At 41.4% G+C, this 19,765-nt stretch overlaps 3 protein-coding genes across 3 annotated transcripts in view; all 3 read right to left on the bottom strand.

Moving 5' to 3' along the window:
• LOC134320311 (dynein axonemal heavy chain 8-like) overlaps window positions 1-19,765 on the bottom strand; it is a 77,174-nt gene that overhangs the window by 44,989 nt on the left and 12,420 nt on the right. Inside the window, exons 22-25 of the mRNA XM_063001671.1 lie at window positions 19,555-19,690; window positions 19,363-19,466; window positions 18,238-18,332; window positions 12,131-12,163 (exon numbers count right to left, since the gene is read on the bottom strand). Of these exons, the coding sequence (XP_062857741.1) occupies window positions 12,131-12,163; window positions 18,238-18,332; window positions 19,363-19,466; window positions 19,555-19,690 (368 nt within the window). The remainder of the gene's footprint in view (window positions 1-12,130; window positions 12,164-18,237; window positions 18,333-19,362; window positions 19,467-19,554; window positions 19,691-19,765) is intronic.
• Window positions 1,785-7,989, bottom strand: LOC134320297 (dynein axonemal heavy chain 5-like). The gene is made up of 8 exons (XM_063001638.1): window positions 7,711-7,989; window positions 5,973-6,455; window positions 4,959-5,131; window positions 4,709-4,887; window positions 3,653-3,840; window positions 3,308-3,394; window positions 3,116-3,223; window positions 1,785-2,180 (listed from the first exon to the last, which is right to left on the bottom strand). Exons 2-8 carry the CDS (start codon window positions 6,174-6,176, stop codon window positions 1,929-1,931), a joined length of 1,191 nt encoding a protein of 396 aa, XP_062857708.1. The 5' UTR covers window positions 6,177-6,455; window positions 7,711-7,989; the 3' UTR covers window positions 1,785-1,928.
• On the bottom strand, window positions 14,131-18,034 carry LOC134320304 (dynein axonemal heavy chain 8-like). The gene is made up of 6 exons (XM_063001663.1): window positions 17,843-18,034; window positions 16,938-17,110; window positions 16,206-16,332; window positions 15,649-15,884; window positions 15,454-15,558; window positions 14,131-14,464 (listed from the first exon to the last, which is right to left on the bottom strand). The coding sequence occupies exons 1-6, from the start codon at window positions 17,976-17,978 to the stop codon at window positions 14,264-14,266; spliced, it is 978 nt and encodes a 325-aa protein (XP_062857733.1). The 5' UTR covers window positions 17,979-18,034; the 3' UTR covers window positions 14,131-14,263.

The following is a 19,765-nucleotide window of genomic DNA, read 5'->3' as shown; positions in this document are numbered from 1 at the left end:
TATATATATACTGTATATGTGTGTGTGTGTATATGTGTGTGAGGATGTATGTGAGGATGTATGTGTGTATGTGTGTGTGTGTATATGTGTGTGAGGATGTATGTGTGTATGTATGTGTGTGTGTATGTGTGTATGTACAGTATATATATATATATATATATATTAGGGCTGTCGAAGTTAACGCGATAATAACGCATTAACGCGACCTCAATTTAACGCGATTAAAAAAATTAGTGCCATTAACGCAAATTCTAGTTCATGTTGAGACTTGACTGGTAGAACAAACGTTTTAATGTCGGACTTGCCACCGTTGTTCATTTGCGGTTTGTTAACATAATGTAACCGATCGTGGTAGTGATGCACTTGCATAATAAAGAAATAAATACACGCTATATTCACAAGTTGTCGGGAGCAGAACACTTTATTACACTTAATTAACTTCTTCTTCTGTACCGAATACCGGAAAGCTGAGTCGAGCACGTTAGTTCATGAACTATGGAAGCCCCAAAGGGTCAAAACACACTCACTTCGTGTAGAAACGTCCATCAAACCATCGTCACGATACAACCACAGACAAGTCTGATACAATAACTACGCCTTATCCCACCTAAAGCACCGCTGATCTACAATGTTTGCTGATGGAGAAATTCTAACCTACAATCTGACATTTACTGCCTAGTATGTGAGTGAATAAAACTCCCTTACAGTTTTCTCTTGTCCCAGCAGTTTTTAACATCAGTACATTTAGCATAAAATGTGTTCACCATTTTAATTGTAACATTTCACATAAAAATCCTTGTTTTCTATAACATTTACACAGATTTTTTTTAATGCGATTAATCGCGATTAACTATATGAAATTCTGAGATTAATCGCGATTAAAAATTTTAATCGTTTGACAGCCCTAATATATATATATATATATATATATATATATATACTGTACATACACACACACATACACACACACATACACACATACATCCTCACACACATATACACACACACACATATACAGTATATATATATATATATATATATATATACTGTACATACACACATACATACACACACACATCCTCACATACATCCTCACACACATATACACACACACACATATACAGTATATATATATATATATATATATATATACTGTACATACACACATACATACACACACACATACACACACAGACACACATATACAGTATATATATATATATATATATACTGTACATACACACATACATACACACACACATACATACACACACACATACACACACAGACACACATATACAGTATATATATATATATATATATACTGTACATACACACACACATACACACACACATACACACACACATACACACACAGACACACATATACAGTATATATATATATATATATATACTGTACATACACACACACATACACACATACATACACACACACATACACACACACATACACACACATACACACATATACAGTATATATATATATATATATATACTGTACATACACACACACATACACACACACATACACACACACATACACACACATACACACATATACAGTATATATATATATATATATATACTGTACATACACACACACATACACACACACATACACACACATACACACATATACAGTATATATATATATATATATATACTGTACATACACACATACATACACACACACATACACACATACATACACACACACATACACACACAGACACACATGTTCAGGTGAGTTTACCTGTATGAGCTTGAGGTTCCACGGCGGGTGATTAACGATTCCTGCTTGTTGCACTTGTGTGGCGACTGCAGCCTGCAGCTCAGCGTAGGTGCTGTTATCCAGCTGAATCCCAGGAAACAGGTCACTGATCAGACTGAGAAACAGAGGCTCGTCTTCATCCACCTGTAGCAGCACAAGCAGGGTGCATGAAGATCCCCAAAACCAGGAGCACAACGTGGGTCCTTTCCGTGGCGTCATTTAGTACTGATACTGCAATGGTTACGGTTCTCACCAGTTTGGAGAGGTTCATGTCACGCAGAACCCTCATCACGATGCTGGACTCAGAGTCTGAGGGTCGAGCCCGTTTCTCAGCTCCCAGAGTCCTCAAAACCGACAGAATGTTCCTCAACCCAAAATCATAGTGAACCTACAGAGAGAGAAGAGTTTATACATGAATATTCTGATTTACATTCTTAACAACAAGTGAACAGAATTATATACAATCCAGTATGAAAAAAAAAAATCCTTATTTATATTCTGTAACTGTTCACTGATCAACTCTAACTGACCAGATTTATTTGATCTTCTGGCTGCTCCATATTCGTGGTCACCACAGCAGATCTGGTGTGTGTACAGTCTTTACACTGGATGCCTTTTTTTATTTTATCTTGGCTTGGGACCGGCAGTGAATGCACCCTGACGAGTGCACCTCTCAATGGCTAGGCTGTTCAGCCCCCAATTCCAAATCCCCCAAGGCATAGCCAATTATATCTGTATCTGGATGCCCGACCGGCCGATAGCACCAAGGATCTCAGTGTTAGTGGCTCAGCGCAATTTACCACGAATGCTTTAATCACTTTTATCATTATTGTTTCTTTTTTATTATTTACCACTTTATCCTTTATCCAGGTCAGGGTCACGGTGGGTCCACTTTTTTAGGAGTCACTGGGCGCAATGCAGAAACACACCCTGGTCAGAAACGAACCCTCGGCCACCTTTAGCTTTGAGACATGGTCAATCATGTCTGTATGTAGACGTCCAACAGCAGCGCCGATTTAAACCCTGGATCCCAGCGGTAGTACGCTACGCCCGCGGAATTTACCCCTGCACCACCTGAGCGCCCATTTTGTTATTAATTATAATACAAACTGTATGAAAATATGTTTGATTTAACTACAAGCAAGCATTCAACATCTGAATTTGATCTCACAGATACACCACTGATCAATAATGAAACTGGATGAACTGCACATGCTCAGTACACTGCTGAGTCAGGAAGGCTGCGCGTTCCATCCACCTTTAATAATTAGGATGGGTGTTTCCATACTTTTGGCCATTTGGTGTGTGTTTGCTGACATGTACCTGCTTCGTGAGCTGCTCCTCACACAGTTTATAAAGCACAAAGAACTTCTGAGCCAGTATAACGTTCTCGATGAAACCACAGCTGGCCAGTTTGACTCTCATGATGATCTGAAACACAGAGGGTTCGCTTAGCTGAGCTTCTACAGAAGGGAAATGAGTTCACGTACCAGTACCAGTGTATAAAAACCTCACCTGTCTGTCAGGAACCATCATAGAAACGGTCCTGAACTGCACCTTTAGATTTTCGGGCAGTTCCTGGCGACCGGCGTAGCCCGGGTTCTATAACAAGACACATTAGTTTAAAGTAAAGGACGCCTTTAATCCTGCCCGTGTCATTCACTGTGTTTCTTATATTACTGTTCTTACATGACTGAAATGTCAATGTTGTGTTGAATGTATTTGGGCAAGATGTTGATGACACAACGTTCACTTACTCCATGTCCATTTTTATCTAATGATTGGCTTTTTATACCAAACAATCAAAGGTGCTAAAATATGGACCACACGTGTATATTTGAACATCTGTAAATACGTTACCATGGTAATAAAGAGTCCGAATTCGGGGTTCAGATCCACACAGTCTCCGTCGGTGAAGAGGAACTGAGCTTTGCGCTCTTTGCGAGCGCTCAGGACGATGTGGATCTGCTGTGCAGCGACCGACAGCACGGGCAGGTCGATCCTGTTAAACTCATCGAAGCATCCCCAGGACCCAGACTGAGCCAGACCTAACAGAAAGTCCTTTATTAGAGTGGATATACGTGATCGTTTTATCCTCAGTACCATTCTGAATAAAATCTGGACTGATGGCACACTCAGATACGTCTCTTTAATACAGACTTATTCTGCTGTTACACACTATATGGTCAAAAAGTGTGGACACCCCTCCTAATCATTACGTTTACATGTTTCTCTATACACAATACTAAGAGTGGTAAAAATGCTATATGCTATAATGTTATGCTATAAACATTTAGACAACATTCTGGGGAAGGTCCCTTCCTGTTCCAGTATGACTATTCTTCTGTGAACTATGCACAAAGGTTAAAGTCTCTGGTGTGGAAGAATTCAAGTATCATGTAAATCAGAGTTTTTCAAACTTTTTTTTAAACGTCTCACATGTTCTCTATGTCATGATTTTTACAGCAAGCCAGGCCACACAAACAATGCATTAAAACAAAACACAAAACAAATAATACTTCATTAATAAAAATGGTAGCAATCTGGTCCCACTGTGGTCTACGAGATGTAACGTAAAGCCTTCACAAGGGGGCGTTCTTGTACAAGTTAATTTCTGTTAATCTTTTCTCTGCAACCCATTTTTTTGGCTCCCCCGATGTAGAACACCCTGAGCTCAATCTCACTGAACACAAGTGAGCAAAAACTGGAATGTTGATTGTAAGCCAGGTCTTTTCACCCAACATTTACCTACATGGACACAAATTTCCACATGCACACTACCAAAATCGTATAGAAAGGCAAGTCCATATTAAATCTAATGAGTTTGGAACGGGTAACCAATACGCTCAGGGTCAGGTGTCCATATACTTGTTGACCTATAGTGTAGCGCCGTGTTGACTGACTAAATAAAATCACCTTTATAAATCCTGCCCAGTCCTCTGAAGTCCATCTGGTCGGAGCAGTTAAAGACCACGACGTACTTCCCCAGGCAGCGGCCCATGTCTTTGGTGGTTTCGGTTTTGCCCGTCCCAGCCGGACCAGCAGGAGCTCCGCCCATACTCATACCTAACGCCTGAGCTAAGGTAATGTAACACCTGGGAGAAAAACATTATTGTTATTTCTATTGAATGTACACGAGGACCTCCTAAAGGACGAGTAGAAGCACCTGTCTGTTAGAGGAGTGATGACCAGCCTGTCCGTGCAGCCTAAAAACTCGTTCTGATAGATGAAGTCGACGTCCGTGATCGACACTGCGACGTGATCCTGATCCTCCCGGAAATAAAATCTGCTCTGCTTCAGCCATTCAAAGTCACCGAGGGACCTGATGTTCATTTTCACCTAACAAGCACAGGGCTACGGTTAATTCTATTCCTGATACAGACTACAACTGCGCTTTAACCTTGTATTTATTAGTATATAAAATAATAACACGCTGGTAAGGATTTACTGACGCTAGACAAAGTAAACATTCATGTTTGTATGGAATATAAAATGGGTGGGTAAAAAAGTGTGATGCTTTTTTGAACAGATAACATCACAGAGAGGAAAGAGATTTATTTCATCGTAAACTACGTGTGTGTGTGTGTGGTGTGTGCACACAACCCAAAATTCCTTATAATGGTCCTAACAACAACTGGCCGGTCAGAAAATGATCCAGAAGGAAGATCTGAGCCACCGTTTGTTCCGCACTGCTCGGTTGGGTGGAAAATCTTCTTATACACAGAAAAATTCATGAACGGATTTCAATGCTTGATATAAAACTCAAAGTAACATGTCTAGATGATTAAATGTTTTCAAAACATCTTCTGACTCCATTTTTACCTTTTTTGCCCAAGACTGTACAACAAAAATATACAAAATGATGATAAACAATGATGTTAATTTAATAACTCTCTTTTTATAAGCCAGAATATAAAGATATAAAGATAAAATGAAAGGACTGGGTGCTCGGGTGGTGCAGAGGTCTATCACACTCATGCTGAGATCCAGATTCGAACCTCAGCGGTGCGAGGCGTCTACACAGATATAATTAGCTATGTCTAAGGAGTGTGGGGATAGCTGAAGTCCTGAGATGGGTGGGTTCCGGTGAAAGCGAGCCCACAGCGACCCTGACCAGGATAAAGATGCTGATAAACATGCCATAAAAGGAATCACGTGATTACAGAAGTCATATTCTTACCAAATCATTAAAAATGTCTCTCTGATGGACGTGGATTGTAACCAGCGTCTCAAACTTAACACGCTCGAACTTGGACAAGTCGTGAGTCGTCTGTGCTATCAGCGTGTTCAGCAGATCCAGAAACTTCTGGTTTGTCACAGACATGACCCTCTTGTCCTTCTTGGCATTCTGCAGTGCCTCCTCTGAGTCTCGAGTCCAGAGCATCTGAATGCCCAGCAGGCCCACCTGAAGGAGAGGAACATCACCGGTGCATGTATTTTTAAGGCTGTGCTATATGTTATACGCATTGTTATGATACGCACGCTCTGAGCTGTTGCGTACCTGAGCTTGGACCTGGTTAAGGAAGGTGAGGAGCTGGAAGTCGGGCTCATTAATCTGCAGCTGAGCTGCTTTTATGACTGAGTGCAGTGAGGCTTGCTGTTGCACCAGTAACTCTCCCAACCAGAGTTCCACAGGACCGCGCGCCATTACTGGTTTGTCCAGCTGGTAAACACACACAGCACATCAGAGCAGCTCCATCCAAATCAATTATCATAATCAACACAGAAATAAAAACTTTATTACTGGTTCTTCCTCTTAGTGAGTAGGATGTATATATAATGTATATATAAAATACCACACCACTAGAGGTGCACTGTTTATCTCTATCATCAATTTATTTCATTAACTCACAGGTTGCGAGAGTCTTTACTTCAGATCGTTCATTAAAAAATGTCATAACATAACATCAAATAAGGTAAGAGGCAACTGGATCTACACTGTATGGCCAAAAGTATGTGGACACCTGACCATGAGCTTGCAAAACGCCTCACTAAGGGCAGCTGTAGCCTAGTGGTTAAGGTACTGGACCAGTTACCAAATGGTCACTGGTTTAAGCCCTACCACCGCCAGGTTGGCACTGTTGAGCAAGGCCCTAACCCCTAATTGCTTAGACAATACACTGTCTAAAATAAAGTGACTTTTTCAGGTAGAACAGTCGCTTTACTAAGAAGCTTCTAGGGTTAGACTTTGTGGTATGTCTATGGGAATTTGTGTCCATTCAGTAGTACAGATGATGGCAGCATGTGAAGTTTCATTAAATTGAGCTTTTCTTCATGTAGGGGGACAGTCATGCTGGAACAGGAACAGGAAAGAGAAGTCCCTAAACTGTTGCTGCAAAGTTGAATTCATGACTTCTTGTATAATTGATTTATTACACATGTTATAGATTGTTGTGCCTAAAACACATTAATTAAAAGATTAGAAGGGGCGTCCCAATACTTTTGTCTATATAGTGTTTTTAACACAACAATAAAATAGAATAGAATGCCTTTATTTGTCATATATACATATACACACGTACAGAACGACTAAATTCTTTCTTCGCATATCACGGCTTGTTTCGGAAGCTTGGGTCAAAGCTGGGGTCAGCCATCGTACAGCGCCCCTAGAGCTGAGAGGGTTAAGGGCCTTGCTCAAGGGCCCAACAGTGGCTGCATGGCAGAGCCGGGATTCGAACTCTCAAGCTTTCAGTTGACAGCTTAAAACTCCACCCACTAGGCTCCCACTGTCCCAGCCTCACCTACCGTTGCCCTTTATAATCCTGGCTGATCACTAACTACGACTGATCTCTATTTGACGTGATAAGATGAAGGATTTTGGAAACATCACCCACCCCTACTTCTCATCTGTACTCTGTTCCCCTGTGTGTGTGGAAATAAATACAACCGCACACTTCTGAGCTCCAGCTGATACGTACGGGTACTTTCTCGCCCTCCTGAGAGATCACCGCCAAAATCTTGTCGTAGTCCTTGACATGAAACTCCACCTCACTGACATTGTCGAACACTCCCAGGAGATGAGCCTGCAATCACGAGTGCAAAGATGGTTATGAAGCTGGACTGACGTGGAGAGCGTTTATACTGGTGCGCCGCTCGTACCTGGATGGTGTGAGAGTCACTGGCTTGTCCGAGGATTTCCAGTAAAGCAGGATCGGACACAAAGAAAAAGCGGGGGAACTGCAGTCGTTTCTTTTCCAGGTAGCTGTACAGAAACAGGTGAAGCCTGATGATGCAGATGTTTTGAGACAGCTGCTGTCACATGTGCTTAGATAAAGCCTCACTAATGCACGGTAATAATACAGGGTTTTGGGATGAGGGATGTGTGGACAGTGAGGAAAATAATAATGTGAGTGTTTTTGTTTGTTTGTTAGCATCAAATCAGTGATTTGCTGACATTTTCTACATTCAATTAAATAAATAAATTAATTAATTAAAAAATAAATAGGACATTTGCTTTGAATTGTATGTCCAGGTTTAGTTAGTTAGCACTGATCTAGTGATTTATCATGTAAAAGACATGGCTCACACTGTGTTCATGCCTACACAGATGCATGCTATATGGCCAAAAGTATTTGGACCGTGAGCGTGTTAGACATCCTATTTACATTTTCAGCATTTAGCAGACGACTTCATCCAAAGCGACTTACAGTACAGTCTACAGTCTGAGCAATTGAGGTTTAAGGGCCTCGCTCAAGGGCCCAACAGCAGCACCCTGGCAGTGGTGGGGCTTGAACCAGCGATCTTCTGGTTACTAGTCCAGTACCCTAAGCGCCAGGCTACGGCTTGCCCTATCTAGTGACCTCTGTGTGATATTTTAGCTCGAACAACAGCCTCTGTTCTGAAGTATGGGAATTTGTGCCCACTCAGTGATAAGAGCATTAGTACGACTGGGCATCGATGTTAATGTTCTGGTTCATCCCAGAGCTGTTGAGTGGGGCTGAGGTCAGAGCTCTGTGCAGGACACTGGAGCTTCTTTGCGCAGTCATGCTGGAACAGAAAGGACCTTCCCTAAACTGCTGCTGCACAGTATTATAGTTTTATATCATGAATTTCAGCGGTTGTGTCTGAAACATGTGAATCATTTGAATAATAAGAAGGGGTGAAACCAGAGTTCTGCAGACCTAGGTTTGATCCGTGCCTTTGGTCAATGGGCAATATATAAGCTGGTTCAAGCTACACCACTGCCACTTGTTGCTTGATATACATCCACCATGAGAAGTTTTGTATGTTCTTCGCTTGTCCATATGGGTTTTCTTCTGCCCTGAAATAGATCGACACCCTGTACAGTGTGGGGCTGTGTTCATACCCTGTGAGAGATTTCTGGCAGAGTTCAAGCTGCTCCTGCAGGTGAGGTAGAAGCTGGCTCATGGTCTCATCTCCCACGCAGCACTGCACCACACTGGGGATCTCATGGGCTCTCTGCATGATCTTTATCCATAATTTATCGATGTTCTGGAAGCGCTTCGCTTCCTACAAGGTAATAATACGTAAATGAAGCAGTTCATGATTACAGGTGAGTAAACATACAGGCTGCAGATTAATGATGTACCTGTGGAAGCTGCTTGGCAATGTCTCCACCCACAAACACGGCCTCCAGGTACACCCACAGGTTCTGAACAAGCAGCCACTGCTCGATGATGTCTGATGATGTGGAGAGCTTAAAAACCCAGTTCTGGATGTCTTTCTTAAAAGGAGTGTTGTATCTATGTACAGAGAAATCAAACAGAGATTACCAGTCGCTGCCACATCTATTCACCTGCCAGTGGCTGAGTCTCATATAGTGCTGCCACGCTAAGCAAATCATGAGCAACGCTAGTGCAGGTGCTTCGGCCAGACAACGAAGGGCACAACCGTACAGCTGCAATGAAACCTAATGTGCCTGTTGGTTGCCCAGCCAGGTTGGTAGCACCACTGCCTGGGATTGAAACAAACTGGTTCGATCGATTACAGCTGTGAGTGTTGGGTTGTGTCCCTTCCTTAAAAAGAGTTTTTTACTAGTCAAGTAAAGTCACATTTATTTATATAGCGCTTTTTACAATAAACATTGTCTCAAAGCAACTTTACAAAGTCCGGGACCAACAGATCAAAAACCCCTATTGAGCAAGCCGAGGGCCACAGTGGCAAGGAAACCTCCCTTAAAAATACAGGAAGGAACCTTGAGAGGAACCAGACTCAGCAGGGACCCCCGTCCTCTTTGGGTGGCCTGGAGGATACTTTAAATAAATAGAATTTACACAAATCGTACAAACACAAAATTAAATTGAACTACACAGTTTCATTTCATTTTTACCATTGCTTTATCCTGGTCAGGGTCTTGGTGGGTCCTGGAAATATCAGGCGCAATGCAGTAACACACCCCCGACAGGACGACGATCCATTGCAGGGTCCTGGCTACCCCCCACCTCAGGCATAGCCAATCATGCCTGTATGTAGACGCTGAACTGACCGATAGCACTGAACCCTGGATGCCAGTGGTAGTAAGCGAGCATTATTTACCATACTTTATTTACCATCATTTATTTGATAATTTCCTTATTTTTTATTTTATTCTACTCTATTTTCATTTACTGTATTTACTCTACTTACACTGTACTGGAGCTGCTGTAACACTCGAATTTCCCCCATGGGGATCAATAAAGGAATCTTATCTTATCTTATTTACCCATGTGCCACCCACACAGAGCGCCCACTACACAGTTAAATAAACTTTAGTTTGATTAATTAAGTTCAATGAAATACTAAACTAATTTACCCTATAATGAATCTGTAGAATCATCAGAATTATGACTTGCACCCCTCAATCTACCAAAATTACCATAACAAAGAAAGTTTTATGTGCATTATGACTATGCTCCAGTGTTTAAACAGACAGAAGTCATCACTGTTTTATTTGTTTAAGCTTGCTAAGCTTACTGAACCCCTATACATCCGTATAAAGGAGAATAGTCTCTATATTTAAACTTCATCAAAGCAATGGTCAAAGCAATACCAAAAAATCTACAAAGTGCTAGTCTAGACTGTTATTTCTAATGAGAACATCAGTGTGTGAGACATGAACAGAACCTGATGAAACTTACCTGTTGCTTAGAAGTGATCCAAGCACCATCAGACTGTCCTCCATGGCAGTGATGATTTCTGCCGTCTCAGCTCCTTTAAGCATCAGCTCTCCTCTGCCTTTAAAAGCCATAAATGTGAGCAACTGACTGTACCATAAATCAACCACCTGTGCCAGCTTGGCCTCGATATCCTTCTCCTTTACTGCTGAGATGCAGATGTCCTAGTGTGAGGAGAAAAGTAAGGTCATCATTATAACACAAGTCTCTTTCAAACCCTGGTTAGACTAAGCATGACTTTAGCACAGGGATAGCTTAAATGAACCCAAAACAATGTATGTCATCTAAAGAGCAAAAGACACCAGTATCTACATACACTGACCAGGCATAACATTATGATCGCTGACAGGTGAAGAGAATAACACTGATTATCTCTTCATTATGGCACCTGTTAGTGGGGGGGGGGGGGGGGGGGGGGTGTATTAGGCAGCAGGTGAAAATTTTATCCTGAAAGTTGATATAAAAAAAAAAACGGGCGAGCGTGAGGATCTGAGGGAATTTGACAAAAGCCAAATTGTGATGGCTAGACAACTGGGTCAGAGCATCTCCAAAACTGCAGCTCTTGTGGGGTGTTCCCGTTCTGCAGTGGTCAGGAACAGTGGTAAACCGGCGACAGGGTCATGGGTGGCCAAGGCTCATTGATGCACGTGTGGTCGGATCCAACAGACGAGCTCCTGTAGCTGAAACTGCTGAAGAGGTTCATGCTGGTTCTGATAGAAAGGTGTCAGAATACACAGAGCATCACGGGTTGTTGTGTATGGGGCAGCAGAAGGGGGGCCAATATTAGAAAGGCGGTCATAATGTTATGACTGATCAGTGTCTACATACACAGAGCCTCAGTGTAGCATTACCTCTATGTCTTCTTTGTGTTTCAGCAGTGGGGCCTCCATTATGTTTTGAAGGCAGAACGTGTCCGAATCCACGTGAAACTTGTGCTGCGTCAGGTCAGCGATGCGTTCCCAGTGTCTCTGCTTCATCGCTCTGTGAGCCATCATCTCCAGGAGAGGGCACGACTCGCTGAAGTCATCGATCCTTTTCTTCAGATCTAAAAACGCCTGCCAGTCTCTCAGTCCTTTGGGGAGCTTTCGGCATCTGAGTACAATTCAAAACACACAGGAGTTCTTACAGTTCTGAGAGGAGCTGCTGCTGTAACACTGTGCAAGAGTCGCGACGGTTACCTGGTTTGGAATTCTGAAAGCTCCGTGTTGATCTTTTCAATATCCACTTCGGTCCAGAGGATTTCGTAATAGCCGCTGATCTTATTCATAACCGCATCGTAGAGGCCGTACAGCTTCTGAAGAAGCCCGAGCTCTTTCCTAGTTTCAATAACATAAGAGAGAGGAACACCATTATAATAGAATAGAAAAGTGACACGGGAATAATACAGAATTGTATGCATGTTTTAGGCCAATCAGCAGTGAGCATCATCATGTTTCTGGAGAGTGTTTACCAGACAGTGACAGACTGTAATTACCGAGCTTTCTGTAGAACATCATATTCAGTGACGGGCAGGCCGAACAACTGTTCTCCAGAAGAATATGTGGTGAACTTCCTCCACAGGTTATCAAACCCAGTCTGAGATCAATATCAGAGCACGTTTAAGGTGGAATAAAATTATATTTAATATAAAATGGTTAGATGTACAGTCGGCATTAGTCTGGCTGATTTATATATATATAATATTTTGTTTATGCATTTTCTCCCTTTTTCCCCCCTTTTAGCGCGTACGATTGCCCGATTGTGTCACGCTTCCTCTCCACCAATGCTGACCCCCGCTCTGACTGAGGAGAAAGAAGCTACCACACGCCCCCTCCGACAAGCGGGCAGCAGCGGTATGCATCTTAACACCTACACTTTGACGAGTGCAATGCGGATCAGCACTGTGTACGGAGAGACACACCCTGACAGTACTCTTTTCCCATCTCTGTGCAGGTGCCATCAATTAGCCAGCAGAGGTCGTAATTGCATCAGTTATGAGAGAGAGTCCCTATCCGGCTTAATCCCACCTGAGTTATATTCCTAAGTATTGATTACAGTAAGTTTTTGAAACAGTTATAATACATTTGCTTTTGAGTGCATGTCTGGGACCACCTAATGTCACATGAATAATATTTATAAGTATAAACGAGCCGAGGTGTGAGAGATTTATATAGAAAGAATAATGAATAAAAGCATTTTGAATTCTGCATCTGTCATACCTGGAAGATTTGAAGTCTGATGCTGGCCTCCTCAGGTGAAATGCCTGAAACATTCGGGCCTTCCTGATATCAGACAGACAAGGAACCATATATGAATCGCTAAGTGTCATACAACAGGTTATTAAAGCAATAAGCCACGAGAGGCCGTACGTTACTGTGATTTTAGCACGGGGATGACGTTTTTGGTACGACGCGAAGCGGAGTGGCTTATTGCTTTTATAAAACGGCGGTCAACATAAAATATAATAAATGATGTGAGGCGGTCATAGGTGTGAGTTTATCGGGGATTTTACAACGGCTTCGAACGCGGCTCAGCCAATCAGATTTTAGGACCGGAACTATCCGTTTTATAATAATATTCTTATGATCGGCTTTCTTCTATTTATTCTAATCTAATGTGATTCTCACACACTTTGGTCGGTTAATATCACTGGTTCAGTTTTAAATTCACAAAACCATACCAAAGCCACAGCCTAAAGTGACTCGAGGACAAAAAAGCTTATATGAGAGCAGAAACACTGAGAACACAGAGACAGACACAAGCACAAACAAAACAAAAACGTCTGGGCAGCTCCGCCAGCAAGTGTAACTCAGACGATCACTGCAGGAACCAGACAGGGGAAGTGAGAAAACCATCAGCAGCAAACAACCAGAAAGATGACATGCCACACAAGGACAAAACTCAAACCAGACAATTATCTGTACATAGTTGCTGCTTGTTCAGATCTTTGGCTAGTTAATTTAACCTGTCTGTTTTTTTGTCCAGATATTTTTTTTATTATGGCCGGGTGGTGTTTAAACTTTAGTTTGTCTTTATTTTAACAATGACTAGTGACAAATACAAAAGCAGAAACATCAGAGGTGACAAAACATATTCACTTAATAATGTTTATTATTCTTATATTTGCTCCTTTAATAGATTAATTGTGTAGGTATAATTACTTTGTAATTGAAGCTGCTTGCTTATATACAGAAGAATTAACTTTTAAATACATTTCAATAGTTCTTAAATAAATATGTACTTGTTTTATTTGCACATCATGCTTAAAGAAAGTGTTTCAGTTTATCTGCTAGTCAGTGTCTCATTGTCTGCTGTTTACTTCAAACAAAAAATAAGATGATTTATTTAGTCAATTGCATTATTCTATTCCCGAACTCACTTAAATCCCTGCACCCTTACAATTAGATGGACTCGGGTCTGAAACAAAAGTGTCAGTGTGGCCCTCAGGAATGAGTTGATTGCTCACCGTTTCATACTTCTGGCCGAAAGTCATCAAGTCATTCTGAAACGTGCCGACTGATTCCAGGAGATTCTCTTTCAACTTGGGCTGCGCACTGACCAGTTCATGCTGGACTGCTCTCTGTGTAGGGGTTTTATATAAAAAACACATTAGACTAAATGCTGTCCCTTCGTCTCCCACATGTTTTATTAAAACACCAGAATATGTAACATGGTTTTAGAAAGAACAGAGGACTCGATTTCAAAGCAACGCTTTAAATGGTCTATAAGGAGTTTGGTATGTTTTCCACAAACATATCTCATGCAAGTAAATGAGAGGGTAAGGTAGTCAGGGATGCCTGGTGATGCACTGGCACACTGTTTAGATGTATTTCCTGGGTAATACTATACTACTGGGTATAACTATACACTGGCAAGGCATAACATTATGACCACTATCAGGTGAAGAGAATAACACTGATTATCTCTTCATCACAACACCTGTTGGGGGGGGGGGCATATTAGGCAGCAAGTGAATGTTTTATCCTCGAAGGTTACATTTCAGGGCCAAATTGTGATGGCTAGACGACTGGGTCGGAGCATCTCCAAAACCGCAGCTGTTGTGGGGTGTTACCGGTCTGCAGTGGTCAGGAACAGTGGTAAACCCGGCGTCAGGGTCATGGGCGGCCAAGGCTCATTGATGCACGTGTGGAGCGAAGGCTGGCCCGTGTGGTCCGATCCAACAGACGAGCTACTGTAGCTCAAACTGCCGAAGAAGTTCATGCCGGTTCTGATAGAAAGGTGTCAGAGTCGACGGGTCAGGGCTGTTTTGGCAGCAAAAGGGGGACCAACACAGTATTAGGAAGGTGGTCATAATGTTACGCCTCATCGGTGTATATATTTCATATAAGCTGGACTGCAGTTAATAACACACTACTAAACACATTACTTAGACCTAGGGCATCACCAGCAGTGTTTTCACTGCTTTCCAGAGCCACGGTGACCCTGACCAGAATGGATAAATGATTGAATAAATGTTTAAATGAAGGAAGAATCAGCCATGAATCATCTGTGATGGATCTTTCATAAAGACAGACACTGTGGAATCTGAGTTGAGAATGAGGAACGTACCTCTTTGGACTGCAGTTTAGCAAAAGAGTATCTTAGTGTATCCACACCCTCGGCCTCCTCCTTCGTCACTTCCACTTCAAACTTGTTTAGTATAGAATAGGCTTCCTAAAAACATCACTAATCAATTTCATGTCTAAAATAAACCATAGATTAGTAAGATAAGGATTAGAAATATGGCTTATCATTATGTCGGACCTCGATGGGCCCCATGGTCATGTCCATTATAATTTCTGAGTCCCGGATATTGGACAGGGCTTCCATAGCGAATCTCACGTCGTCCAGGTCAGCTATAGGGCGTGAGAGTTTTTTTTGCTGCTCACTAATGAAAGCGATCATGTCCATCAGCTTCTTCTTGTATTCCTTTTGTACGTACTTGCACAGCATCAGTTTCCAGGCTTTCGCTTCCACACTCAGGGACATCTTCAGTGGAGCTACAGACATCACCAACACAAACAACAAGCATGTGAATAAATGAAGCAACACTGTAAAATTCTGTAGGATTTAAGGTTATGACTTCAGAGTCTGAGCTGAACCAGCCGTATGCACAGAAGACGTGGAATAGGCGTACCTGGCACATCCCAACCCTAACTTCAATCCACCTATTTTTTCAATATTTAACAGTGCAATATAATTATATTAAACAAAACCAGTGATGCACTGCAGCTTTGATGACATTAATGTGCCATTTTTCACACATAACACATAAAAACCTCAACTGTAATAGCTAATGTGAATATTTGGTATTATTTTACCTGTTGACAATTCCATTCCACCTAAAACGACGATGGGCGTGATGTCCGCGATCTCCTGTTCAACCGTTTCATAGTGTAAAATTTGCTCCTTTATCAGGTATAGGTCGGGGTTGCTACTGATGAATTCCTGACAGAAAACACAAACATGCGTTTATGATTTCATATTAAACAAATGTACACTGTTATAGTGATGTCTTTCAAATGTGATTCTTCAAAATTTGGGTGTTTATTCCACTTATAATCACCATTTACAAACTATTTTCAATCCTCCTTAACAATGTAAAAAACTCCAGCAGAATATCACATTCTATCTGTAACAAGTCCATCTACTGGGAGCTATAATATGGCTAACAGAGGGGGCATGAAGGCGCAGATCAACAGCAGTCACCCGTCACTCCAGTAGGAAGTGTTTCCATTCATCATGGTTTCTTATTCACAGATTTGTCGGCTCCTCAATCATGAGGCCGGCACAATATTTGGAAACACCTGCCGCCTGAGTATTACTGTTGTATTACCGCTGTATTACACCTAACAAAATGTAAACATAACATGATCTATTCAGGTGGCACATCGGTGCCGCTGAGAAAGTGAGAGCTGCACAGTGACATGGACTGATGACCTGGGTTTGATCTAATCAATGTCTGTGACAAATTTAACATGTTGTAATTGTTTATCCAAGTCCAGTAGTTTTGTCCGTTTTACATTAATAAGTTGAGTTGAGTGTTGAGCTACCTTGACTTGGTCGTCTCGGTCCTGATCCCAGATTACTTTGAAGGCTCTGAACTGACTGAGCACATCTCCGGGCTGTTTACCCAGGAGGTTCACCCCTGACATTAGAAGTCCTACAGGCTTGCACACATTCTTGTTTTCAGAAACACTCTGGAAGAAGTTCCTCAGCCGCCCAGCTAGAGAAGAAATTTCCATTTAAACGTTTTTAAACTCAAAATGTCGGATGCTTTCAAATGTTAAAACGAGGAGAAAAAGTTAATAATGTTTTATTGGAATTATTTCACGATCTTTATTTAACATTCACAGCCTTAGTGCTTTAAAAAGCTGTGTTAGCCTTTATAATCGATTAGAACCAATTAAAAACATATTAACAAAGGCGTGTACATTATACTTTGGTTTACACCTGGTGCCCATGCTGCCACACAGATGAAAAAAAAGCCGTCAGTATGTCGTAATAACGAGAAAAGTTCATTTCCTTAAATGCTGCGTAGCCGAACCCAGCTTGAAGACATTTAAGATGCTGTAGCTTGTAACCTTGTAGCTTGCTGTGCCGATCAAGATTCTCCATTAGGAATAGTGCATGTCTAAGATATGTGAGCGGTTTTTACGTCTATATAAAGACTAAGATTTAAGAATCCTTCGCAGTGTTTAAATAGTGATAAAAATATCATCTGTGCTGCTCAGTGACACCAAAACTCATGAAGTAAAAAAAGCATGAAGTAAAATTTGATTCTCTTTATAACAACATACTGACATTTCTTTTCATCTGTGTGGCAGCAATACGCTTCCGGACTTTACAGTACAGAATATGTCTTTCTGTTTTTTGCAGGAAACAAAACAACTCCAAATGCATCAAGCTGAAGGGAAACCGTGGAAGATTCTTAATGATTGTTAATGCCGCCTCTTACATCCAGACTTTCCAACGTCGTCTGAGCGGCAATCCTGTTTCCAGCATGCCACGCCGCGGCTCACCTCCAGCACCAGATGCACCAGGTGAATGATTGCTTGCTGGATCTTATCAAGACTCGGTATCATCACCTTCATCAGAACACAGAACTCTCAATGTGCTTATGGTTCCAAGATTCAGTAACAGCACAGAGTAAAGCATTAGTAATATAAACACTTACCACATTGGGTATGGTCAGGTGGATCTCAGATTTTATTAAAGTTATCACCTCATCTGAGACACTGGGATGGCCGCCAGATGAGCTAGAAAGAAAAAATTACTGCTTTAAATGTTTTGTGTATTTTTTAATGATTTATTTACATGGTGAAACATGTTCATTCTCACCTGGAAATAAACAATCTTCTTTTTAACGTGTCCAGAGACAAACATGTGGCCTTCACCAAAGCGTCCAGAAGTTTTGCGCTGAAGTGAGCATACAGTTCTCTGCACTCCTACAAATAACCAGGAAAATAAACAGCAGGGCCATTAATGATTTAAATCTAAAAATGATTTAAATGTAATTACATTGTTTTTAGGTCTCTTTATCACATGAACATAAAATTGTTATTGTTTGTTTTATACATGGTATGTTTTACATCAGAACTGGTGCCCTTGCAGGCCAAACAGAACTAGGTGGAGATTGACGGTGTGGCTCGATTACAGAATAATGTCTTTCTGCCTTTCCAAATCTGGTCGGGAGAGAAGGCATGGAGGTGCAGATGGTTGCCATTGTTTCCGCGTAACAGACAGTCACCTGCGCCTGGTTGAACTTTCATTTGTTCCAGGTGGAGATGTTTCTTTTTATTACAGTTTCACACTTACAGATTTGCTAGCACCTCTGTTGGATCAGATTTGCCAGCTCCTTGTTGGAACTGTGAACTACTTGTGATAATAAAAATAAAAATAAGAAGAAGAAGAGAATGCTGTTTGCTAAGCAGAAACCAGATTGCTAGTGAAAGCGATGCAGAAGTGTTACTGTTGTGTCTGATGCTCCACGGGGAAGTATGAGTACACGATGCACATCACTGTGTTGCTTACCATTTACAGCTAAAGGTTTTGTGTGTGAGACAGTAATACGGTGGCTTCAGGGTATTAGTGGTTAACATTTCACTTGGTGCATTGGTATAACAAATATTAGGTGGAGCAGTGGTCATTTACTTTGGCCTACTATTGCTGAGATCAGGGGTTCGAAACTCAGAGGTGCTACCAGGCAGGCAAGCATCTACAGTGGCATGATTGGATATGTCTTAAAGGGAGATGGGTAGCTGAAGCCATGTGATAAATTGACATCCTGTACTTATTTAACACCGTCCTTGATTTATGTAGAACATGGGAAGCTCTAACTAGAAGGTCTATATATATTATATACATATATACATATATATATCAGTTTGTTTTACAGGCAGTATTTTAGTTATAGATTAATCTTAACTATAGGTGAAGTATTTATTTTAGCTGACAAATAGTGGACCCAGCATTTACGTTTTTAAAGTCTTCGTCTTTATCAGCTTCACGGGCTTCTGCCTTGAACCTGTCTTTATCGTTTGATGAGCCCAGATCTTCTGAGAATGCAACACGTTTGTGTCCTACAAATACAAAACAGCATCATTTTCGTTACTTCTGTTTATATAGAAACGTTTGCAAGGCCTGTTCAGATCAATCTAATCAAAATACCTTTAGGTTTCTCAGCCGGGTCTTTGCTTTCTTTTGGCTCATAAATAGCACTGAAGATTAAAGTCAGTTCCTTCACTGCCTCCTCTACGTGGCTGCTCTTTTGGTTGAGAGTCTGAGCCCACAGCTTAGTCTGAGCCTGTATCAGATTTAAATGTTACTTCATCATAAAGTATTCTTAAGCATCCCGAATGCTGGGGGTAACATGACGTTA

This window comes from Trichomycterus rosablanca, chromosome 9, assembly GCF_030014385.1.
Source record: "Trichomycterus rosablanca isolate fTriRos1 chromosome 9, fTriRos1.hap1, whole genome shotgun sequence".
NCBI lineage: Eukaryota > Metazoa > Chordata > Actinopteri > Siluriformes > Trichomycteridae > Trichomycterus > Trichomycterus rosablanca.
Note: the sequence above shows the minus strand (reverse complement) of the source record. Positions and strands in the feature narration are given on the sequence as shown.